This window comes from Belonocnema kinseyi, chromosome 10 (assembly GCF_010883055.1).
Source record: "Belonocnema kinseyi isolate 2016_QV_RU_SX_M_011 chromosome 10, B_treatae_v1, whole genome shotgun sequence".
In the NCBI taxonomy this organism is placed as follows: Eukaryota; Metazoa; Arthropoda; class Insecta; order Hymenoptera; family Cynipidae; genus Belonocnema; species Belonocnema kinseyi.
Genome location: NC_046666.1, coordinates 67316337 through 67342316, shown reverse-complemented (window position 1 = coordinate 67342316; position 25980 = coordinate 67316337). Strand labels below are relative to the sequence as shown.

Sequence of the window (25980 nt, the reverse complement as noted above, 5' to 3'; positions counted from 1 at the left end):
AAATCTCTATCCCATCCACACACTACTCCTTTCCCCTGCCGAGTGAGTCACGCCTACCCCGAAAGGGAAATGGCTTAATGGTGTAATAATAATAATTTAAATTTAAAAAATTAAAACGCAGATTATAAAAAATAATCGCAATTTTTGTTAAAAGTATGATATTGTTTAATATAGTATAGTTATTTATATTTTTCTCTCTGATTCCGATATAATTTCTAGTCCAACTTCGAAATTTGATGGTAAATTCTTAAAAGTTTAAAAGAGACAAACTGGTTGTGGTTTTTTCTGAAAATATTTAATGTTAATTTATTCAAAATTCAATCTTTTTTTCATTTCATTATTTCAGATTAAATCTACCCCAGCGCCTCGGTGAGAAGAGAGAATTTCTTTGTCTGAAAAAGGAAAACCCCCCCCCCCCCCCAACGCTGCCGCAAGATATGGAAAAAGTCAAAGAAATGAAATTATTTTTATAAAAAACTGTATCTTGACACTTTTTTATAGCTCGTTATTTTCGATATTTTTGCGAAAATATTGATCAAATCTTTTCAGTTTGATTTTTTCTCAACAATACAATTTCTGGGTGTCAAAAAAATAAAGAAGAGCATAATTTACCAATACTTTTCTGCTTTTCATCGCAACAAAAATTTGTATTGTTAGAGAAAAAAATCTTTCAGGATTTTTTACAAATTTTCGAAAAAATACAAAAAATAGCGCTAGATAGGAAAAAACTTAAAACAGATATTTTTCTAAAATTTTATAATCTACTGAGAACAAGAGAGCACAGGAAAAAGCTGGTGTTAAATTTGTTGCAGCTCAAGTTTCATTGATTTCACAATGAGAATTTCAGAACATTTTCAGTCTCATATTCATTCATATAAACGTAGTTGCACATATGGGCATCCAGGGGTATGTATCATTTTGAGACTGAATTTTGGCTCACGTTGAGAGTTGTGAAGTTTGAACCGCGCTGTCAGCCACCTGAACACCTGTCAAAGCAATTATTGGCTTTCCGATATTAATCTAAATAATTGCTGATAAGTAAACTAATTGGAACAATATTTAGCTAATTTTCAACTTTCTTCCATTTAATGGTGCGTACTAGTTACTTAGAATAGAATTATAACTTCCTAATGCAACTTCCAAATGTTAGGTTAGTCTTGGCCGTCCACATTTAAATTAAAGCCGGGATGTATACAAAAAGTCGTGACCGTCTACATACACATTAGGTATTTTCACTTCAAGCTGCAGCTAATTTCACTTCGTTAAATGCAGAAAATCTAGAGGAAATTTCTTTGAACGCACAGGCATCAATTTCGATGCAGACGGTCACAACTTAGTTTTTACATCCGACTTTGGTGGTTTGAATGTCCTCTCGGTTTTAACTAACCTAAGATTTGGAAATTATACCACGCCAAGTACAATTTTTATTTCAAGGCTCTCATAGTCACTGATAAATGGGAGGAAATTAAGAGTTAGGTAATTATAACTACTGCTTATTAACGTCTATTTCACCCAAAAAACGCCCGACAAAATCATCTTGACAGGTGACTGACAGTTTGTGAACGACACTTCATGTTGCTCTGGATGAGAAAAAACATTCTCTAAATGATGAATTTCTCCTAGATTCTCATAATTAATTGTGTGTGGCTCAAATTTGTTGCAACTTAATTGAGGATCGATTTTGGTGTACTTTGGAGGATCGGCGATTTTCTGTAAGTGTAAGAGTTTCAGAGTCTCAAACACTCAGGGTATATTCTAAGGGGCAGCGTTAAACAAAAGAATTATGTTATATGAAAAATATGCAATATTAAACGTCTATTTCACGCAGTATTAAATTTTAGAAATAAAAACATAGAATAATGAATAACAAAATATTTGATGAATAATATAATATGTAATAAATAGGGTGAAAACCTTCAATAGCCCTTCCGAGAATCGACGCCGTGCCACAGGTAGGTGTAACAGGAGTTGCGCAGGGTGCGCGGGTTCTGCGGTTGTCCCTCAGGCGAGCACTCAGGCGTGAACAAACAAAAGCGGAGCTTTTAGTCAGCCTAAAAATCGGCACTATAGTAGAGTTTCACTGTAATAAAATCGTACTGTCTATGGTTACGGAATATTCGGTAATTTTAACTCCTTTTCTAGGTCATTCAAGGCTAACGTTGCGGAATTTTCCGTAATTCTCATCCCTTTTACAGCTTGTTTAGAGAAAACGTGAAGGGAAATTCCGTAACCATAGGCAGTGCCTAATAAAATATATATTGAATATGTTTACTTATATGAGTATTTTCACTATAAGAAAGGGAGATTTATTCTACAAGTTTACTGAATTATTATGCAAAATATTGTTTTAAAAAATCTGGAAATATCTATCACCGAAATTCGTGACACATTCGTGACGTATCTCAGGAATTATCGATCGCGTTCAGAAAAACGACTAAATGAAGCCCACTTCATAGAAAATCGTCGATCCTTCAAAGTACACCAAAATCAATGTTCAATTGAGTTGCAACAAATTTAAGCCACACAGATTCATTATAAGAATCTAGGGGAAATTCATCATTTAGAGATTGTTTTGTATCATTCAGAACAACTTGAAGTGTTGTCTTCAAACAGTCAGTCACCTGTCAAGATGATTTTGCCGGGCGTTATTTGGGTGAAATAGATGTTAATAAGTAGGCAAGTTGTGATAATAATTACACTGTAAAAATATATTTTGTGTAAAATGACGTTGCTTATGGGCTTAATTCTACACTGCTAAAAATAATATTAAATTTAATATACCCATGTGTATTAAAATGAATATATCAAACATATAAAATCGCCATTGAAGGCGACTATATAAAATTTCATATAAATTTATGTTTTGCACTTAAAAGAAAAATTAGATAATTCCATTTTTCACAAGTTCATAATAATTTTAGCACTCATTTTCGATTGTAAATAATAAAACATGATACCTTCTTCCTGTTAACCAGAAATAAAATTAGATTTCGTGTCGAAAAGTTCAATTAGGCAAATAAATAACAGACCTAAACTACAATGAACTGTTTTGGCCTTAAATTTGGACTATTTAGAATGAAATTAGGATAAATTTTTACCCGTACATTGCATTTTCATAATAAATAACAATTCAGTCGACGAATTCTATATTAATAATTTGATTGAGAATATCTGACAAAATTTAAAGAAATTTAAGCACGTTGAGTTTTCACGCATATTGCTATACTGAACTGTATATAAAATTTAATACACATGTATTTCGCTCTTTTGTTACTCCCATGTCATATGAGCGAATGTGCAGTTGGATTTGCGAAATTTATTTTGCTCACTTTCGGTGAAATAATCAAGGTAAGTGATTGATTTTCACTTATACTATAATAATAATTGTGTGCATTATACTTTTGGGTAATTATTAATATATTTTTGATATTCTTGAAATTATAGAAGTATTTGAGGTTATATTTGGATATTTGATTATTTATAATTTATTATTTATTCGTTATTATTATCATTTGGAATTGCTTTTATTATTATATTATTTATTTGTTCATTTGAGGTTGATATTTTGCATATTTTGGCAGACTTACCTAAGCAATTCATTGTGAAAGGGAAAGTATATCCAATTAATGAACTTTTTAAAACAATAACTTCCAAATAACATTCAAGTTCTCAAAAGAAATAAATAAAAATTATTATGTTTTGACTGGCTTTGCTATTCGGTTTAGAAAATATGTGCAAAGGAATGTGTAATTGTAATTTATTTTTACAATAAATCTAAATTGACTTTCGCATTAAATTAATTTTTTACTTATTTATGAACGCTTATTTCCATGACACTTCAACAAAAGGCTATTATTTATTTTGAAAATAATATATAAAATTTTTGATAATATTGACTAGCAATTCTTATAAGGGCATATATTTAAAAAAATACGGTTATGACCAAATCCATCTCGAATCAGACAAATTTAAACGTGATGTTGGAAATAACATCTAATACGTCTAACCATAGAGTGAGGTGTTTTATATTTTTTCTACGATTTACATGGTGAAAGTTTCGTATAGGAATTCATTCCGAAACAATCCGAATCATTCTGGAATTTGTATTCGAACCAATCCGAATCTATCGATACCAATCCGAGAAAAGTTGACCCAAACCAATTTTACAATTCAATCCGAACTCAGATTAATTAATTTTTTACGACTTAAATAAAATTAATTTATGATCTAATATAAACAAAAATTGCAGTTAAAAAAGTTATAATCGTTTAATTTTTATTGTTTTTAAGTTGAATATGACAGCTATGATTGAAAAATGCAGAATATTTGAACTGTACAAGCTATAAAAGTTTAAATTCTTTCATTTTAGAACTTAATGGCATTCAATTTGAAATTGTTCTCTTATAATGTGTGAGAAGCTTCCGTTTTATATGCGTAAATTATTAAGCGTTTCAATGAAAGAAATTTTAAACGATAATTTTTAAAGTTTAAAATTCAAAATTGTTCCTCTTTAAGTGCTTTAATTTTAATTTCAGTCTTTATAAATTCAAAATGAAAACATTTTTAGATTCACGATTTCGAATGTTTCAATCTCAATGACCATCAAAAATGGTTGTGGACCGGGAAAACGCCGGGAAGCAACCGGGGATTTTCTTCCTGGAATAAAATGGCCATCCTGCTATTGGTTCTAAAATTATGGCGAATTTGTTATCTGTACAGTTTTTACTATTCATCAATAATACGCGCACTCCCTGCTTGTTGCGCACATACAATGTAGAGGGCCGAGCGATGCGACGACGCAAAAGTTCGCACACTGAATGCACTGACTACACTAACTGCTCTCTTGATTGCTCACTTGACTGCTCATGATTGCTCACAGTCTCTCGTTGACAACTACTGACTTGCTCACGATTTTGGAATAGTTCAAGAGATGTCTACTGATTTCACTCGATTTTCGCCTATTTTAAAGTATGGGATCTTTTTCAATAGATCCTCTCAGATACCGCTAATTTCAGATCATGTCACAAAGTGTTATGCTTATTGCATTTGATTTTATACCAATTTCATATGTTAAAATCCCTTGATTCGAGAGTGAATGGCCCCTAGCCTTCTTCTGACTTTTAAGGTCTTCCTTGTACCGCATACAGGAAAAAAGAGTAAGCGGTTTTCGATGCCACTGGCTTCGACGCAACGCACTAGAGAACTGGGCATACCAGTATCCTATAGTAAAGTCTACGTATTTTCAGAATAATATAAATTCATGATGATATTAATTTTAAAGATCTAATTGATACAGGAAATTCTTCCTCATAAACTCATATTTGCTCAAACTATTTTTTTATGTTTTCTCTTATTTTCCAATGAACGACATTTGAATGCACAATATGTATTTTTTATATAAACGAAAACACTTATCAGTTATCACGCAAGAAACGATTCAAAAAAATCGTCAAGGAGTATTGAAGAAGCGTTTCAATTGGGCCTGAAATGTTTCCGGTCAATTAGCTGATTAAAATTTATCAGCAATATTTCTCAGAAGATATTGATAATCATTGATGAATCAATCTTTATTTTTAGCCATATAACGATTAAAGGTTTTGAACTTGACATACAAAACAACTACTGAAAATTGAGGTATAAAAACTAAAAATTCGTCAAACATTTGATGGGGATGATTATAGACATCCATAACTATTATTGGACAGGGTAGGAGAATCTTAAAATGTTAAATGTTTGAAAACAAGCAACACCTTTTTTTTATGTATATTTTACATTTTCACTTAAGAAGCAGAACGTACTAATTATTCCATATATTATGTACAAAGAACTGGAACTGTAGTCTCAAGGTCTCATTTCCGGTCATTCGTCTATAATGCACTTTCACAGATTGAAAGAGATTGATGGCAAATCTTTGAAATTGCTATTGGAAGTAGAAAGTAACTATGTTTCGTCATCGTGTAGGATTGATGAATTGATGAATGCTACTAGAGATTTCATTATCACCTTGCAAGATCTGATATCCATACTCTGAAAATTTTTACTTTGCCAACTCTACTGCTTGCTCCTATCTAGACATAATCTGTCTTTAACTTATTTATTCAAAAGTTGAACTACGATTAAATCATTGCGACAATAGGATCGTTGCGAAGTGAACGTGCCAATTAAATTTATTTTTACGCGACTACTGTAGCGTTCCCATCAATATCCTTCAAGGTATTGAGTGCACATGTGGTATGAACAACATTTTGACGTATTGCTTAATACTATAAACGTGTAACGTGAAAGCAAGAATTTATTTTACTCTCCAATCTCTACATGCTGATTTGTTTTGGAACTTAGAAAAGACTTATTTCTCATGTATAAGTATAAGCATAATTTTACTAGTTGACACCGTAATTGTTGCTATGATAATATAACCTTCACATTGCCGACGAGAACGTATATGACTTCCACGCATCCGCTGAACGTGATTTCCACACTAGATGATAATTGAATCCGGCGGAATCTATTATAAGTAATGAGAACGGTTTGCTTGGTGCTAAAGCTAGTCTTTTACGAGGACATTCACTCCTCGAAGCGGGAACCATAACTGATTTATCTGCAATACTCTCCTTGAGAAGATCAATTAGTGCTGAAAAAAAGAAATAAATTAAGATTTTTTATGCTAAAAATGTCTTGCTTTTCTTAGATAAGCCCATAGATAAATGATAATATACAGAAAGAATCATGGACGACCTTTGAGATATTTTTACTTAAGTCAGAAAAGGCAGTCAAAATGTCAAAGATTTCAACTCTCAGGTGAAAGCACCAAAGGTCTGCAGAACTAAATGTGTATTCGGAGAAAGCATCTAACTTAAATATTGCTCCTGGCTTAATCACTCGTCTCCATCTTCCTCTTATACCTTTTTTCTTTTCTTCCTTCAGATGATAACTTCCAAAACTCTCCAGCTACAGTTGTATTAATTTCGATTGCACTTTAACGCATTTACATCCTATAATTTAGTTTCTTGTTTACGTATCTAAATTTAATTTAGATTTAAGTTATGCTCAAAATTATTTTTGACATTATTTTGGCCTTCCACCAAAGACGTCAGCGCAGCGGTCTGGAAAGGTTATACAGGAACTATAATAACCTTCTCAGCGGACGTATGACCTTCTTCCACACAGGTTACTAATGTGCGAAAGGAGAAGTCATCCTTTATCCGAATATCGTTGGGAAATATCTGAGCTTATTGTTAGTCGTACATGGATTAGTGTAGAAAGAATGAATGTGTGTGAGCGCAGAGGGTCAGCATTGTTGTGAACAATGTCATTCAGTACATTTCAGATTCGTATATGAATAAGTAAAAGACCATCCTATTATTCAAGCCGTATCAACCAAATTTAAGGTCATTTTACAGATAATCATGTTTAATATCTTCGCACGATCTCTATAAAGTCATAGAAAATTATTTACGATGTTGTATAATTTACGATCAGAAGTTCATAATATCGAAAGGTTTGTCTCACTGTTCATACGAAATACTTGATTTTGTATTATTAAACTGCGCATTATTTTTTATTTTTAATGTCCAGAGCGTCACATCAATTATAAAAATATATATCTTATTGCAAAGTTAATAGAGAAATATTCAGTACTTGAGTTACTATACGTTCTATATTACGTGTAACTAATTATTAAACAATTTTTTTAACTTTAGTGATTTATGTATACATTTACAGGAATCATGTTTTGTAAATTGAAATCATAAAAATCTATTTTTTCATTTAATGTTTTAAGATGTATAAATTAGCTAATAATATCATTTTTTGACGTCTATAATAAATAACTATTATTTTACTGTTATGCGACTGTTGGAAAGGTTGGTGATGATTCTTATAGGCTTTAGTTATTATAGAGGATGCTTTATTTTGTGTAATATATTACTTGGAAACATCTTTCCAATGTTAGTTAGATCCTGCTTGTAAAATATCAGGCGCTAAATATCAGACAGTGCGATCAAGCGTGTTGCTCTCACTAAGCTGTGAGCTGCTTAAACTTCTTTTTCTTCTTGCAGATAGGTACAGAATGAAGGTACACATCTACAAAAAAAAGAATTATTACTTCTTTGCCACTTTTCTTCTCTGAAATTTCTTCGTATCAAACTATAAGTAACTTAATACTACATGTATACTTACGATAATATAACTTATAATACTCATAATTTTTATACAAAAATCGTGTTTTATTATAAAACGTATAAAAGAAATAGCACAAAAATGAAGGAAACTCTAACTATTGTACAGTCTTATAATTGAAATTCAGTAAAGCTCGTAGCAGTTCGAGGAATTGATTGCAGGCCTGTAATTGCTTGATGCTTGGTTACATAAGATATAGCATACATGACTTTTATATTACTGTAAATAAAGCATCTACTTCTCAGAGCTCAAATGCTGTGTATAGTACTAAAGTGAGAAATTGTAGAAAAAAACGCAGTGCTATCGAATGCAACAGAATAAGAGAAAGACGCTACTTCAAGTGAGTGCGAAATCTTGGTCCACAAGTGACCAAGTTCAGGGTTAACAAGTTCCAAACCTGTCCTGCTCACAGCCAATGCTTGGTGATAAAAAAACCATACCTTTACTGAATACACTCAGGGTACAGTACCATAAACCTTAAGTTGTGTGCTTCATCTCTCCTTTTGCACGTTCACTCAACTTTTTTATCTTTATTCTTTTTCCCCACTGGTCGAGGCAACTTGCTAAATATTTTATTTTATTTTTATTTTATTTTATGAGGCTTTTTGCGTTATCCCTGTTAGGCAAAACAATCTTTCCTATAAACCTATTTATACGTTACTTGATCAGCGGATATTAATTTCATTAAGTGTTAGAAAGAGGCCTTATTTTGACAAAAAGATTATCTTTATTACACTGGAAATTCAAAATTTAATTATTTCACACGGAAGTTAGGTTTTGTAATGATGTATAGGTACGAACATAGCTTCCTACCGCATGTACACTTCCCTCATCATTCAAGGAAGGCCGAGGTCAATCACTTATTTATAAAACATATGCACTCGTGTCTCATGCAATCGAGAATACTTTTTAATTCAAATATCTCTGTAAGATAAAAATCCTCCTGCTGCACAGGCACATTCTCATCACGCGTGACTCGCAAGTTTGAGCGGGCCTAGAGTGCGTGAGTTTTGTTTCTCGGGCTTCGCACTCGATAATTTATTTACCTTGCACTGCGCACTCCGTCTTTGTAAATCCCCCACATTTGTGCACAGGCCTTTTAAAATTAGAGGTCAAAGCAGCGAAAACTGTAATTTGGTCAACGTGAATTCTCTTTTGTTAAAGCTCATTTGGCTTTAACGAACAAATTGCCATCACGTATCTCGTGCTTCGCACTCGATTTTGTCCAAAGTGGGGACTTTCCTACATTATGTTCAACACTATTATATGAAATTTATATTACATTTATTTCTGTGTTTCGGTCTAGGACTGTTTATTCAGATAATGCAAAATAAAGTACACGTTTTATTTATCCTGATTACTTTGATATTTGTTATATTTTTTTGCATTTCATTTTTATCTCATATACTCTGAAAAATGTATCTTCTCAATAAATTTATAATATTACAATTCATAACATTCACTGATATTGAAAAGAGATGCATTTTCATTGTCTTGTTTTTACAATTTAAAAAAGTGTACATCCTGTAAAAAAAACAAGTTTGTGTTGAACATTTTATTCCGTCTTGTGTGTTCCTTCCAATCAATTTAATTTGTTTGTTTTTTATTTTATTTTTACGATTTTAACCAAAAATATGCATTTCAGCGTAAAGTGGTTCTAAAAAAAATGTTGACAAATTTTTTAAAATAAAATGTATTGTAGTACGTGTCGTTTTTCCAAAAGTTATTTTTTTATTTTGAATGTATTTTTATAACGAAAGTTTATAACAAATTTGTAGATATTTTTTGGTTGAACTTGTGCCTTTTCATTTTTTTCGTCTCTTGTATGGTATTTCCAAAAATTGAACTTTTTGTTTTTAATGTTATTTTTTACGATTAAAACAAAAGCTACGCGTCGTAACAAAATTGATTGATGACTGATTTGTAGCTCTTTTTGGGTGAGCAACTTTTGTCTATTAATTTTTTTATAGCGTAAGTCGTTTGCCCACAAAATTAATTCCTTTATTTTCAATTTTTTTTATAATTCAAACAAAAAATATGCATATTATCAAAAAATGTTAAGTTAGAAATTTATAAATATTTTCTTCATGTACATTTTCGTTCGTCAATTTTTTTTGTGTCTTGTGTCATTTTTCCAAAAATTTAATTTTGAATGTTTATTATTTTTCCCGATTAAAACAAAAAGTACGCATCCTATAAGAAAATTATTAATAAAAAATGTGTAGCTCTTTTTTGGGTGCATAAATGTTATCTATTTATTTTGTCCCAGACTTTGTCGTTCGACCAAAAATTTAATTTCTTAATTCAAATTTTTTTACGATTAAAACAAAAACTACGCGTCCTATCAAAAAGTGATTCGTAACACATCATTATTTTGAGCACGAACCAAATTTGAATTTTCGATTTTTCAAAAAAATAAAAAATGACTAGCTATCGAACTTGACCTTCAGTTTAGGAATCTCAAAGGCCAATCCAATCTGTCAATTCTTTCGAAAGTTATCTGCTAGAGTCTAAAAATCTACAGGCACATTAACGAAACCTGTTTTTCGGGTTCAAAAGGTCTCAAACGTAGATTTTTAGCAAAACCCGGAGGGCGAAGAGGGTTATATTTGACACAAATCTAGTATCTTCCATTATAAGAATGTAAAAAACTGAAAATGAGATAAATTTCGACATAATGAAATTGGCAATTTTTTCGTTTTTGGAAATCATGCAGTCTTACCAAGTTGATTTTGAAGCCATAATAGTAATTTTAATCGCTAATGCAGTTATAACTTGTTTGAATCGTTTATTATACTTTGAGAACAAAGTTTTGGTTGTTATTAAAAAATTAAATGGTTCAATCCTTTTTATCTATCTCGCCTGGTGCGTTCACTCACCTTCTCACAAACATCTCAAGTTGAGCATAACGTCTCGAATGTCTGCAACCTGGAATGCAGTTGTTCCACTCGGAGCAAAACTACCACCTACTCGATACTAACAAAGGCATGATGTAAGAATACAGATGCAACCGCAAGTAACGCAAGCTTCCGCGCAAAGAATACACATATTGTATATTTTGTAATCTACATATTTATCGCCCAATATTGTGAAAATATATATTTTTGTAATACTTAATTTTTTCATTCATTTCTAAACATTCCCCAAAATAAAAGGTATTTAAAAGGTGCTTAATAACTCATAAAGCATATATAGGATATCAATCCGTTGTGATACAAAATCATGATATCCTAAATTTAGAGAAACTTAAAAATTAATTAAGCACTAAACGCTACATGATTCCACGATCGTTAATGCTGCTTTTTATCTTAACGTGATATCCTATAAGATTTGCTACATGTTTTGATTTATGAACCTATATCGACCATTGGCATTAAATAATAATCCACTTAGGTTATCAAGATTGCGGAAAAGTGCTGATTCCTAATCACTGTACTTGAATCTGAAAACCGGCAGACATGTAGTCTACCTCTGTGATCTTCTTGCCTAACTTTAAAATTCCATACATGCTTCTATATAATAAAGTACATCATAGGCCATAGCCTGTGTTTTTGGACTCGTTGACAGCCCCAAGCATGGAAATCGGAACCGTGTCACCGGAAACGCTGCTTGAAACAGTCGCAGGGAAATAGGAAAGTGGGACTTGACGAAGCTCACAAGAGGGTCGTTCGTGACCAACAATGTAATGGAACGTGTCGTCACTCTTAATTGTAAAATAGAATTTTATCATTCTGCATCCGTTACCTTGTCATTCACTAATTTTTTCATGCTTTTGCATATCATTCATGCTATAAAATATTTCTAATCTTCTAAATTAGAAACATCATTATAGTCTCTCTATCCAAATAATCACTTGAGGAAAATATTAAAACGACGTAAAAGAAAAGTTTGAAGAATGTTATAAATGTCAGAAACCATAAAAGTCGTATAATAATAAACGTTTATCGCATCTCATACATATTATATTATTATAATACGCATCTATTTACACATAATTAGCTTGAACACTTTTGTTTCACTTTGCTTGTTTTGACGTAAAATTCACTCGTTTATCTAGCCATAAACGGAGGATTTACAATTCGCGTAAAAACGAACGTGACATATGCGTATGTGTAAATATATAATTACATATATTGCACGCATTTGTACATGTATTGAAAGTCCCGAACAGTTTTTAACAGAATTTAGGAAAACACTCGAAATCCGCGGGATTCGTATTATACGTATAAGCCTTAGAATTTAAATTTTGGCCGATGTCACGGAAGTAGGCTACTTCTAATAGGTCTTTTGTTGTAATCATCATCGATGTCGTGCATATCTGGTGGATCTGCAAATCCACTATCATCGTACCGAGTACAGCGAGATCCTGGTGATCTTGGTGGATGGACTGGATGAATGCTAACAGAAAATATAATAATTATAATAAATAAAACAAGTAAAAACTTATGAATTTACATAATAGATGATTTGGTTAATTGATTCAAGGTTATTTATGAGCATATTTTCACCCTGTATGTGTATATTCAAGACGAAAGATGAAACAAAAGTGCAAAATAATTCAAATATTTACCTGGTGCATCTGGAAGGACTGGTTTCCAATGGCTCGTCATATCTCCTAGATAACATTGTGAAGTCACGATGTGCAGCGACCATCTTCTGAAGGCGTGAAATAATTTCATAATCGGGTGTACACACTGGCTCTGAGAGTAATTTTGTCACTGACGATCGGAAACTTTGTAACTGTAAAATGAAAAATTAAATTATTCTATTATTTTATTAATGCTAAATGATAAATTAGCAGAATAAAATGTTAATGGTTTCTCCAGAAAATGAATCATACCTGTGATTCTCTACGAGTGGCTTCGGACAGACTCTGCCTAACTTCCAAGAGATCTTGCTTTACTTGTGCTAATTCATCTCTGAGGAGTTGCATTGAATGATCATTGATGGATCTTTCCTGATCTATTGTTTCATTTGTAGATCTCATCTGATCTTTTAGCATCGTGAGTTTCCTGTTATATTTAGTTCTCAACATTTCACTTTCAACAAGACGCTTTTGAAGCTCTTCTATCTTCCTACTACGTTCCAATGCAGCTATCTGAAATATATTTGATCAATATTAAATCATTCTTTATTGAAGAAGAAATTATCTAAAAAAAATTAAAGTATTTTTTATAAATGTCGCACTTTATAATCTGCAGCCTCTGTGAGTTGTGCACTTAATTCTCTGCTCCTTGCTTTTTCATCATTTAACTGCATCTGTAACCGGTCAACTTGTTTTGCTAGTTTCTTTGCTCTGCAAATTAAGATTTTATTTACATCTTTGTAAGATGTTTCTGAATATTATATGAAACTAAGTATACGTAGAGTAATTTATTTTATAAGGTTTTTATAGTCACCGAAGGTTTGCTTCATCTCTTTCACTTTGCAGCATTGATTTCACTCGAACACCATCTTCCTGAAGACTGAGTTTTCTGCGAAGAAGATCCAAGTGAAGATCACGCCGCTGAAGTTGCTCACGCAGCGTTCTGACCCGGCGTTGAAGTTGATAAACAACCGAAGTCTGGAATAAAATAATCTTATAAAACTGTACATTATATGCAATTTATTACTTTCTGTTGTAGACTCCCTGAAATGTTTCAATTAAAATTGTGGTACGTGCTCAACAAGTTGTGAGTCGTTGATCTAATTTTATAGGTCATTCAGGGTGACGATCTATGTTGAGAAAATACACTAATTCTTGACTAGCGTTTTAATTGTTATCTACATCTAATAGGTGAAATATTGATAATTGGACATTATAATTATTTATAATTGCATGCAAGTTTCACTTCGCGTATATAATACAAGTATGTATTATGCACTGTTTTTTTATAACTGGCAGTAGTTTAAAAGTACTATAATACTAACAATTTTGCAGTTAATTATTAATTTTTTCACTAATGATTAGTAAAAACGCTTTATTTCATTGGTAACTTGCTACGAATGCAAATTTAAGGTCATCATATTGTTTTGTTAGTATGTTACTTGAGACTTAAGTAGTTTAAGTAATCATTTGTACTAAATTTGCATGTATTTGAATACACATTGTTATTTTTCTTGTAAAAATAAAATGAGAAAATTTCAGTGCGAGATTTTCTACAAGAATTTCAAGCCTACGGCCTTACTTCTTTCAAGCAAGGAAGTTCGTGGTATATTCGCTCTCGTCGAATCCTGGGAAACGTTGTGTAGCTGCAACACAATAGCTGCAGAACAGTAGTGCATGCATAATAACACAGAAAAAACAGTCAATTTAACACACAGCACAAAACAAGCTATTAGACATACGCATAATGTTTAATAAATGTGAGTTTTATTTTCACCTTGTCAACTAATTTGTCCGTCTCTAATCTTGCTAATTGCTCAGCTCGAACAAGCAGCGACTCTGTTTGAAGATCCATTCCAATTTCTTGTGATATTTCATCTAACTGCATTACCTTTGCTAGCCTCTCCAAAAATGTCATGCACTGAAGAAAATGTATGGAATCGTGTAATGAAACATGATTGATTATGTGTAAGAGAAGTAATTCATTATTTCAAATTATTTACGTGTTGTTTGTCTCGGCGTAAAGAATCTCTAGAAAGTTCACAAGACGATAATTCTGATTCAATTTTATGATATTTTGCTTCCAAAGCGGATCTTTCTTCTTCAAGATTACGAATTTTTATCATTGTTGTTTCAACCAATTCAGTTTGACGATTTGCAGATTCAGACGTTGCATGCAATTTCTCTTTTAGGTTTTGAATTTTCTAATTCAAAATTAAAATTAAAAGTTATTAAGGTTTAATCTCGGGTTTACTCATTTATTTAATATGATTCATTTAATGTGCTTGCAGAATTTTAATATTGTGCTATAAACTGATGAATCTTTAGTACCACAGCTTGGTCCTTATTGTCAGCGATAATTTCCCGTATTCTATCCTTTATCGCATTTTCATGAGACTCGACGAACCTATTGGGAGTGCTGAGAAGAATAGCTAACGACTCTAGAAGGTGGCGTAGTTCATTTTGTACCCTTTGCATTTTTTCTTCTCTATTCTTCAGGTCCTCTGAAATATAATTTTATCCAGGATTTGTTATGACTTTCAGCTAATTTGCATAAATTGAAGAGAACAGTTCACCTCGTAATTGGCAGATTAATGCTTCCTGGCTAGAAATGTTTCCGTTGGCACTAGTAATGTTTCGATTAGCATTCAACAGCTTGTCTCGCAGATCGTTCAACTCTCGTTCAGCTACCCTGTACTGCATCTCCAGACATTCTTTTTCCTATAGAATTATGGGAAACTAATTAGCCGTAAAACTTTTGTTATTTTAAAAACTTTTAAAGAAGTTTAATGTAAGCTTAAGCGACAAAATTGCGATAAGAAATGATTCCAGCCGCACCTGACGAAAATGATCCAAATCCACCAACTGAGTGCTGGTTTGTCTCTGTAACTGTTCTTTTTCAGAAATCGCTCGATCCAAAGCATCCTTACAAGACCTATAATCGACTTCGACACTAGTTAAATGTGTCTCAACGTTTGTACTTTTAGTGCGAAGTCGATTGACTTCCTGTACAAGTTCCTCTGCTTTATGAATTATCATTTCAGGACTATGGTGAGTACTGTCGCAAAACTCGGCGTTTAAAGCATGTGCCAATCTTCGTACAAAGTCCTAAGTAAAGACAGTGCTATATTATCAGCTGCAAATATTGTGAACAAGCATATTGCAGGTGTAATTAATTAATAAAAGAACCTGCAAGTTGAGGCAAGCTCGCTCCTTTAGCTGAATTTCTTCTGTGATGTTATGTTCTAGTTGGCGAATTTTTTGTTCATATTCTCGAGCTTTGTCCTCGTGATATTTCGCATCACGTTGGAGACCTTGGATGACAATTTCATTCCTTCCTTGAGTTGCATAATGATTCCTCTCTCTCTCTTCCAATTCCTGTGAAAGAAATTTTGCACTATTTTCAAAAATAGATGTTCTAGATAATACAATTAAAAAAATAATAATGAAGTGAATAGCGAGTATTGACCTGTATGCGTTTCTTGAGGCTCAAAACGACGGCATTTTGCCTGGCTGCTTGTTCTCGTAGCTGATCAGCCTCTACTTGAAGTTCTACGACTCTTTGATCGCGTGATCTTACGGTATTCTTCATCTCTTGAAGCTGATACCACATGGAAAAAATTCATTATAGAGTATACATACAGTAATGGTATTGGAAATGAAGAGACCTCAATCCTCCCCCTCCCTTCTCTCTTTTTCTCTTTTTCTCTCACCTCGGACATTAACCTGTCGCGTTTGTACTCAAGGGCTGCCAGTTCACTTTTCAAGGCAGTAGTGACTTCATGTGTCATCGCTTCCTCAGAATCAACCTAAAGAAAAATAAAATGGCAGAAAAAATGAAACCTTTATTTATAAGTCACAGAATAGAATGGATAGTTTAACTCGATTGACCTAATTTTCTACACGATTTACGAAGTTAAATAACAATAAACAAAATAACATTGTATTTTTTAAACTGGGGTGATATTTTTAGAATTTCATAGAACATATACAGATTTTGGGAGATTCGAACCTCATTCGAACTGAGTTAAGGTAACAGTGATCTATGGAAACAATTTCCAGGTCATATAGATGCGCACGATATTTCCACCGAGTTGCTTTTACGACAGTAGATTACGTGACTTGAAACGATGCAATGCACGAAAGAGGCTACGATCAGAATTTTATATATATGTACATTTTATATGTACAACAATTGCAATGTTTGACAGCATTAAATGTATAAATCGGATGCACTAGACCAGCATTTTGATAAAACGAGTGAGCTAAAGTAAGAAAATTATAAGTTAAACCCAATTCTTAGATATTGTAATCAGACATCCATATAAAAATGTAGCACAGTTTTGCCTATATGTTTGGTTAAAAAGTTTGGTAACTCTTAGAAATCAATGCCAGGCCTGAATTCAAGCCAACTTTTAGACGTAATACTTGACACACTCTTGATAAGCTAGGTGGGCCAGTAAGTCGGAAATAAACCAAATCATTTTTTTTCGAATTGGTATGAGAAAATTCAGATCAGATATTAGATACATTACAAATCGATTATAACAGTCGAATTCTATAAATACTCTTCAAATATAACCTTCACCAACTTTCAGCAAGCTATAATTGTACAATACAGTACACGAAAACATGCTATGAAGAAATACTATTGAGTAACCATGCACAAAATTAATGTGACCTTTCAATTATGTTCATTGTTTAAACAATATTTAATGTCCACTGACAAATATTTTTCAATGTTTTTTAAAGGAATTAAATAAGAGAAGTTCCTTTTAATAAAGGCCGTAGCTACACAGAAAAACGCCCATCGTCAAAGAACTCCGACTCGGTATTGTTTTGAGTTTGCAACAAAATTGAGACCCCGAAAAATGAGATTGCAGCTATGTTCATGTTATAGATTTACATTTGAACTACAGTAGACTCTAGGACACTTCTCTCGACACTTCTCGTTTTCCGATTTCCCCTTCGTTTGCTCGACCCCACTCCTTGCCTCATTTCACCCACAAACATGCACTCCGAACAAGGCAGCTATACCTTTTGTTCTGACAAACTGTTTACCAAATACCTTAACCTATATTGTGACACTTTTTTAAAAAGAATTTCAATGGAGCCGCCAACAAAAATACGTAAAAAAAAGTGAATGGCTCACTGCTTGAACATTTGAAAACGAAATTTTCGGGAGCTTAACTTCATAAAATTACTCATTTGGAATCCTGAAATTTTCATATTGTCTCGTTTTCGAAAAAGTAATCAAAAAATTTCAAACTTAGCATCAGTAATTAATCTTGAAATTTCAGAAATTTGCGTTCTGATATTAACAATTATCTACTTCAAGATCTAATTAGATTGAATTGGATTGAATTGTCCCCCAAAAAGGTTTTCGTTTTGGCGCCACTGAAGGGAAGGTTTCCTTTCACCGAATATACTTGACAAAGCTGTAGGCGGTTGAGAGCGTTTGAATTCGCGCGCGCTTCACCTGGCTCTAGGGTATCGCAGGAGAGAAGGTATTCTGACACTTCGTTTTCGCTTCCCCTACATCCCCAAAAACGAGAAGTGTCGTAGAGTCTACTGTATTATTAGTTTGAGAAAAAACAATACTATTTCGAGAACATAACATATGAGCTTCAACAAAAATGATCCCGCTGTTTTTCTGTCTACTTGTACCGAAATTTCAGTACAAATAGCCGGATTTTTTCAGTACGAATAGTGGGAGCTGGAAAAGGAGCTATTTATATCGAAATTTCGGTACAAATAGCTGTATTTTTCGTTACATGTAGACACTGCCTTTAATAACGGGTTATTGTATTTTTATTATATAATTCTGAGCGCAATAGCTATCAAAGCGACAGGTGTAATCGATCCTGTACAACGCTATGGCAACGCACCCTTGTTCTTCGGCAGGTCAATAGCTCTGCCTTTATGCAATCAAACAAATTGTACAACCAAACTGAACTCAATGAAAGTATGTAAATTAGTCTTTTCATTTTGAAGTTAACTAATTTATTGATTAATTCCATTACATAATACAAAGCCCAATATCACAAGATTTTCCCTCTTCTCGTAGCTGTGTACTTTTTTATAAAAGTCATTCTGGGGTTTTTCAACAAGGGAACGTGAGAAATTAGATTTCTGAAAATTATTTAAGTGTTTAAGAAATCAGTAATTGCATTAAGTTCTTTAAATAAAAATATCTGTTTGAAACTCAGGTATAGTACTTATACGAATAACAGTGTTTTATGCGGGTGTAAATCTAGGATGTAATATTATGCAATGTTGATAAAGCGAGCCTATAAGTTATTCACAATAATGAGAATCAGAAATATACATATAGAGTATTTCGTCGGTCTTTTTGGAGATATGTTCATCTTTACTTATATTAAAAATATCGTGTTTGACTTTACTTTTTCTTAATTAATATTTTATCAACATTGAAAAAATATAGAATGAAACGAGATTTTTTAAAATGAAAACAAAGGAGGTTATTTCGAGGGGAGATTTAGAAGTAAGACTCCGAAGGAAAAGTCTATCTGCAGATATATGAATAAAAGAAAAAAAGTGAAGGTATAAAATAAACAAAATTTCATTTGTAAACAATTACAGTTTTCCCATACAAATTAACTCAATTTTTTATCCTCTTGCTAGAAAATATTCTTTTTAAAAAAGTGCGAAATGTTGAAAAAATAAGATTTTTCATCTTTGCTGACGATTTAATATTGGTAAAAGAAATCCTTATATGAATCATACAATATAGATTTTGCATTCATATATATTAATAAAATACATTTATATATATGCTTGTATGCAACAAACACGTGACCTTTTGTAGTAAAACGGGTGCGACATGAACGCGTTGAATTACAGCTGTAAAAATTAATATAAAATTAAGTGCAGCGTGGAAATATTGTGCTGTATTGCTGTATACATGCTCGTATTTTAGTACCTTTTGAGATGAGATGTAAAGAGTTTTAAAAATCTTCAAATCATCGTCTTCGCTTGCAGGTGCTTCCTTTGCCTCCTCCGCGGTTGCCATAGTGCTCATTTTTTCTGTCTTGTACACCAACGCGCCGAATCTATCCTTTCCTCCTAGGGCTTTATTTCATAACGTTTATAAAACATGTTCAACATTTTTCACTCACATTTTCTGCTAAAATCTCCCGACAAATACGACAAGTACCTCGCCGATTGAATGTCAACACGCAAAGCGAAGGGCGGCGAGGATGACAGTCGCCATTGCCGCGGACTCGGGACTCAAGATACGTAATCGAAATTTATCGATCCAAGAAAAGAACAAATTCCTAGTCAGAGCATCCTAATGATTTTATTACGAAACCCTTCTTTTAATCAACCGGACCATAAATAGATAAGCCCGGGTAATCTAAGAAATAATTTTTTTTCTTTGCCGGTATGTAGTCAACTTTTTCAAACTTTGCATTAGGTGAAACTGTAGAGCGGAATGTTCTTTACAAGGGAGTCTGCGTTTTAATTTTTGCTATTTTACGAACATTTCAAAACTTAATTTTATAATAGAAAAACAATAAGCAAAACAAATAGTTTATAAAAACTGAAAAAGTTCAAGTTTGAATGTTTTCTTGTACGTCCTTCATATTCTTTAAAAAAATGGTTTTCGAATTGATTTCCAAAGAATGATTTATGTATGATCCGCGTTATTTTTATTTTAAAGCGTTAGAAGAATTACATGTTTGTCAGAGACTTAGGTTTTGAATGAAGTTTGTATTAGAAGTGAAAAATTGGCTAGGGGTCGTTCAAAAAATATGTTACGCTTTTCTTTGAAACTATTGACACCGCCTTCCCCTAAGTAACGCTTTTTCTATAGTAAGTGTGTGTAACTTTAACACCAGCATAAGGCTCGAGGTAACAACCCCCCCCCCCCCCACCCCTACTAAAGGCGTTTCACATTTTTTAAACGGCCCCCTAATTTCAATACTTGCTATAGAATAAAAAAAATCGTTTTACGCAAAAAGCATTTTGAAATTCGCCAATTTTGCACTCCGAATACAGAGTTTATTCAAAACAGGAATAGGCCCCAAACATCTGACGATGACAAAATTCTAGGTTTCATGGGTGAAAATGAGGTAATTCAATTTTGGGGATTGGTCCTGGTTACAACATCCTTAGTGTTGTTAAAAAATATTTTAATGAAGAAATATACAAAAAATAGTGATAAATATAATAATATTTTTAATAATATTAATAAAAATAATAATATACCAAATATTTATTGTTAACACGCTTTAGACTGAATTAAAGATCTGCTTGTTTTAAATTATATATAATTAATGTAAAAAATATGTTTTCTCTTACTTTGACTTCTTTCATAATTTAAATTTAGCGCCCTTTCTAATTTTAGGCGACGCCGCCAGGCGACACATGATCCCGCGAAATTAAAATAATGTATTGTTATTTGACTGTTTTTTTATAACCGAAGATTTTTAAGCGATTGAATTTTAAAATAAAACGTTAGGTGGTAACAGGAAGACAGGAAGTTAATAAAAATAGAAGATACGATTTTTTCAATACTAATTCAAATTGCTCATAAATGCTCATTATATTATAAAGCACATAAAGGTCGATCAAATTTTCATTTTCGTGAGAATTTCTCTGAGCACTCAAACTCGTTTGAACACTAATTTTGATTGTCTTCAGAATTAAATAATTTAAAACGTTGAAGTGATGCGATCTTTTGGATCGTGCAAGGAATTAACAGTTTTGAATGAAAAACTGTTTTATCGACTGATACTAGTACTGCGAGATTGCGCAAGTCGCGAGTTAGGGAATATCTACTAGGAAAGACGTGCAAAGATCGTCTTTTTGAGTCTTTTCGAAAATTGTCGAAAATGCCATTCCATCAGTTCAGCCACTTTACTGGAAGACTAAGGCAATCTAATCAGTTGCTACCACTGTATCCAATTGTAAGTGATTAACATAACTTTTATTAAAGTAAAATTTTTGACACTTGAGCTTTAATGGGGTTAATCCATGGCAGCTCATTTCTGCGTACTGAAGATGGGGGTTCTCAATAATATTGATCTATTTATTTTTTATATCGAAAGTTTTCAATAATAGGAATAGCGTGAGACGTGCATAAACTTTCGGAATCAATCAAATTAATGTAAAACCTATAATTACTTTGCGCGAGCGCCACATTCTTAACCTCTAAAAGTAGAATGATTTGGACCTGCTCACGTAACATCCTCCGTTATCGATATTTCTATGCCTAATTATGTCAAGAACAAGACTGCAAAAATACTTCAGGCAAAAAATACAGACCTGCATTTTCTCTGTAGTTTAAATATGTAAGCAATGGGCATTTTCTACCAATTTTACCCTAAAATATGCACAAATTACATAAAGTTTTTTTCTGAAATTCAAAACCACGTACTCCCCATCGTTAGTCTATAATTTGGCCCCCCCCCCCCCCATCTATGTTACGTAATTTGCCTATAATAAATTTTGTTCCTAAATTTATTCATTACAGTTTCTTATGAATTAACAAAGTAGTTCAACTTTCGATCAAGAAGTTGAATTCATAATAAAAAAGAACAAATCTCAAAAATTTAATAGGTCATAATTCAACCAAGAAAAGATTATCATTTAAAATTTAAAAGAAACATTTTGCACTGAACAAAAAAAGATGATATTTAAACAAGAAAATTAATCTTTTACGGAAAAAGACGAATTTTCAACGAAATAGTTGAAGTTTTGTACTAAAAAAGATCAATTAATAACCACAAGTGGAGTAGTTGAATTTTGGTGAAAAAAAAAAAAATTCAATAAACAAAACTAATTTTCAACAAAACAGTCCAATTTTCTACCAAATTGTTTGTTACATTTCTTTACATAATTTTAAAGAAAAACTGACGATTTTTCTACAAAATAGTTTGAATTTTCAACCAAGTAATTAAACCTGAATTTAGATACAACCATTTTTCACGACAAAAAAAAAACAATTTTTATTAAAGTAGTTCAATTTACAAGCAAAGAGATGAAGTTTCCACTATAATGATGAATGTTCAAAACCACTATTTATTTGTCAAGAAAGCAGTTGAACCCTTAACCGGAGAATATAGCTTTCAACCTAAACAGATGAATTCTCAAAAAAAATGTAATAGTTGATATTTCAACCAAATAAAAATGTTCTTTTCAGGGAAAACCCTTAAATTAAACAAAAAAGATTTTTAACTCATTCTCAACAAAATACATACATTTGTAACAAATTAGTCGAATCTTCAGCCAAAGAGATTAATGTTCTACCATAAAGGCAAGTTTTCAACTTAATGCTTGAATTTTTAAATTGAAAAGATGAATTATGAACCGCAAGTGGAATATTTAAATTTTCATTTAAAATAAAAAATAATAATTTTCAATAAAAAAATTCAACGAAACAGTCGAATTTTTAAGACAGAAAGGCGAATTTTCTACTAAAAAGTTTTTGTTTCAACCAAATAATTAAATGTTCACCTAAAAATAAATATTTGATAAACAAAACTTGTTTTTATTTTTATATAGTTTTTATTAAAGCAATTCAATATTCAACCAGAGATGAATTTCCTAATAAAATTATGAATCTTCGGCAAAAATTTAATTTTTAAGAAAACAGTACGATTTTTCCGGTCGTTATTTATTTCAAAGTAAATAGCGAACTTGAATACAGAAGTCTAGTGATTATTTCAGATTGTAATAATCATGATGCCGTCGCTGTTCATGTTTTCATCGGAATAATTACTGATTTTTTGAAAATTTTTCACGAGATTTATTATTTCTCGGATGGGACTCCTCAGCAATTTAAAAACTACAAAAACTTTGTAAATTTATATTATCATGTCAGTGATTTTGGCATACCTGCCGAAGTGCATTTTTTCGCGACTGCCCATGGCAAATGTCATGTTCAGGTTTTTCTCAGAAGAAGATTACAATAAAGCTTTGAATGATTTGAATGACCGATTTTTGAAAACAAAACCAATTACAGGAATTTAGCAATTACACAGTGTATTTCTAGACACAGATGGTTATTTATATGTTAAAAAATTTCAAATTCGAATAAACATAGAATATGTAAAATATTTAAACGCCAAAGAAAATTAAATAAATTATTTGTTTAATTACTATTAAAAACATTAAATTTGAATCCTATCAAACGTAGAATCCTCGTTATTAGTTTAAGTTTAGACTATATATTAAGTATGATATACCGAGAAATCATTTACTTGCATTTATTTTATTATATAAACAAGATTTCTAGAAAAAAATGTGAAAAACTGAAAGAAAAAAAGTTTTAATTAAAAAAAATTGAATAAAATTCAACCCACTCTGGGATATGCGGGAATAACCGCAGAATTGATTGAAGTTTTTTCTAAGAGAATAAAAAATGGCGAACTTCGAAAAACTAACGGGGTTTCTCGAAAAACACAATAATTTGATAGAGTTGATTATCTAACAATTTTTTGTATATTTTGTATTTTTTTTTAAAGTACATTTAATTGCAAAGATTTAAAAAAAAACGTCTCGATCGATGAGTTTTTAACAAAGTCATGACAATTTGAAAAAAAGAACCATTTTTTTTTTAATTCATAATTTTTTTTTGAGGTAGGTAAAAAAATTTGAAAATTTTCTGAGAAATGTTCTTAGTCGGGAAGAACATAATTACAAAATTTCAGCCAAATCGAAAGAAGTCGGGTTCAAAAGTGTTCGATTTGGTATGAAATGTCCCATATATATCTCTTTATTATTTTTAAAAAGTGTTGATTTTAGCCTCCAGTTCCTCTGCAGAGTTCAGAACCGCCACAAATGATGTTCGAGACCATCAAAACGAAACCGGTCCAGGCTGCAGCTGCCGGATCTGCCGGATCTGCTGGATCTGCCGCCAGCAAACTCAACGATTTTGGGCCACATGTTAGCCCCAAGAATCGCGAATTCATGAGGAAGTTACAGGTACGTGCACAGTTTCCAGATTTGTACCTTTGGTTAAAGCTAAAATGCAATGTACACAATTAACATTAAAATGCTGATATTTTTTTCTAAATTTCAGTCGGATTTGGAAGCGCCAGTATTCTTAGCCAAGGGTCTTCCAGATAAAATTCTTTTTGGCATAACTGTGGCTTTGGTTACCGTTGGTATGATCGAGTCCATCCGGTTCATTTATTTGAGAGCCACCAAGAGGATTTAAGCTCCTGGGATTTATAACTATGTAGATAAATAAATGATTCAATTTCGATAGTTCCATGTAACTGTGAGAAAAGTAAATGAAATATAACTCTGTTTATAAGTCGAATTATTGCATTTTATTTTCAATTATGAAAGAATTTATGTTGAGCAAATGCTCTCGAGAATGTGCTCAGTATTTAAGTTCGACATTTTGGTTTAAAAGTCAATCAAAATACAAGATGCGATTTGTTAAATCCTAATTTTTCCGAATACACTTGGAATTCATAAATCAAAAACAGGACTGTCAGTTGAATTGTCAAAAATTTTCCAAATAAAAATAATTAAAGAATGTGAAAACAAAATAAGATTCAGTTGCGCTTTTTTAAACAGACAGAGCGAAGGGTTTCAACTTTTAGCCCCTCTTTCACGACAAACACACTGTGGATGAGTAAAAAAGAAAAAGAAAAACTAATTTTTGCACGTTTTATTTAACTTTCTTTACTTGCTAATATTTTCTCATTTGTTGTCGACCGTTATTGATTTTTATTTCAGGTTAAATTTTCAAGCAAAAGGATTAATTTTCTACCAAGAAAGATCATTTGTCAAACAAGTTCATGAATTTAAAACAAAAAAGTTAACTTTGTAACTACAGAAAAAATTTTCAATGTAAATGAGAAATCTTTAACAATAAAAATGAAATTTGAACCAAAAAGATTAATTTTGAACTAAAAAGTACGAATTTTTAACTAAAAAAGTAATTAATTTTCAGCTCAAAATGGAATAGTTATAATTAAAAAAAAAAAATTTCTACTAAAAAAACGACAAATTTTCAATAAAGTAGTTAAATTTGCAACTAAAGAAATGAATCGTCAACTAAAAAGATAGATTTTTTATCAAGAAGATTAATTCTTTATCACAAAAAAAAAGGATTTTTAATCAAATGTATGAATTTTTAACCCAGTTTCAACCAAAAAGATGAATTTTTTAGCAAAAATATACATATTTTCAACAAAATAGTTAAATTTGTAACTAGTGAAATGAATTTTTAACTT

General features: G+C 31.8%; 2 protein-coding genes across 4 annotated transcripts; one reads left to right on the top strand and one right to left on the bottom strand.

The window, feature by feature from the left end:
* Positions 1 to 12137: 12137 nt before the first annotated feature.
* Positions 12138 to 22157, bottom strand: LOC117182119 (coiled-coil domain-containing protein 170). Of its 3 annotated transcripts, XM_033375160.1 has the most exons (16): positions 22055 to 22157; positions 19707 to 19855; positions 16477 to 16572; positions 16233 to 16364; positions 15953 to 16141; positions 15602 to 15871; positions 15340 to 15484; positions 15095 to 15267; positions 14767 to 14967; positions 14541 to 14684; positions 14346 to 14423; positions 13578 to 13741; positions 13366 to 13474; positions 13019 to 13276; positions 12749 to 12918; positions 12138 to 12576 (listed from the first exon to the last, which is right to left on the bottom strand). In XM_033375160.1, the coding sequence occupies exons 2-16, from the start codon at positions 19803 to 19805 to the stop codon at positions 12435 to 12437; spliced, it is 2370 nt and encodes a 789-aa protein (XP_033231051.1). In that variant the 5' UTR covers positions 19806 to 19855; positions 22055 to 22157; the 3' UTR covers positions 12138 to 12434. The 3 variants fall into 3 exon arrangements, with proteins under 3 accessions (XP_033231051.1, XP_033231050.1, XP_033231052.1); XM_033375159.1 differs by lacking the exon at positions 22055 to 22157 and having other exon boundaries at positions 19707 to 19999; XM_033375161.1 differs by lacking the exons at positions 14346 to 14423; positions 22055 to 22157 and having other exon boundaries at positions 19707 to 19999.
* On the top strand, positions 21544 to 25047 carry LOC117182120. The gene is made up of 3 exons (XM_033375162.1): positions 21544 to 21696; positions 24536 to 24715; positions 24813 to 25047. The coding sequence occupies exons 1-3, from the start codon at positions 21622 to 21624 to the stop codon at positions 24948 to 24950; spliced, it is 393 nt and encodes a 130-aa protein (XP_033231053.1). The 5' UTR covers positions 21544 to 21621; the 3' UTR covers positions 24951 to 25047.
* Positions 25048 to 25980: the final 933 nt, after the last annotated feature.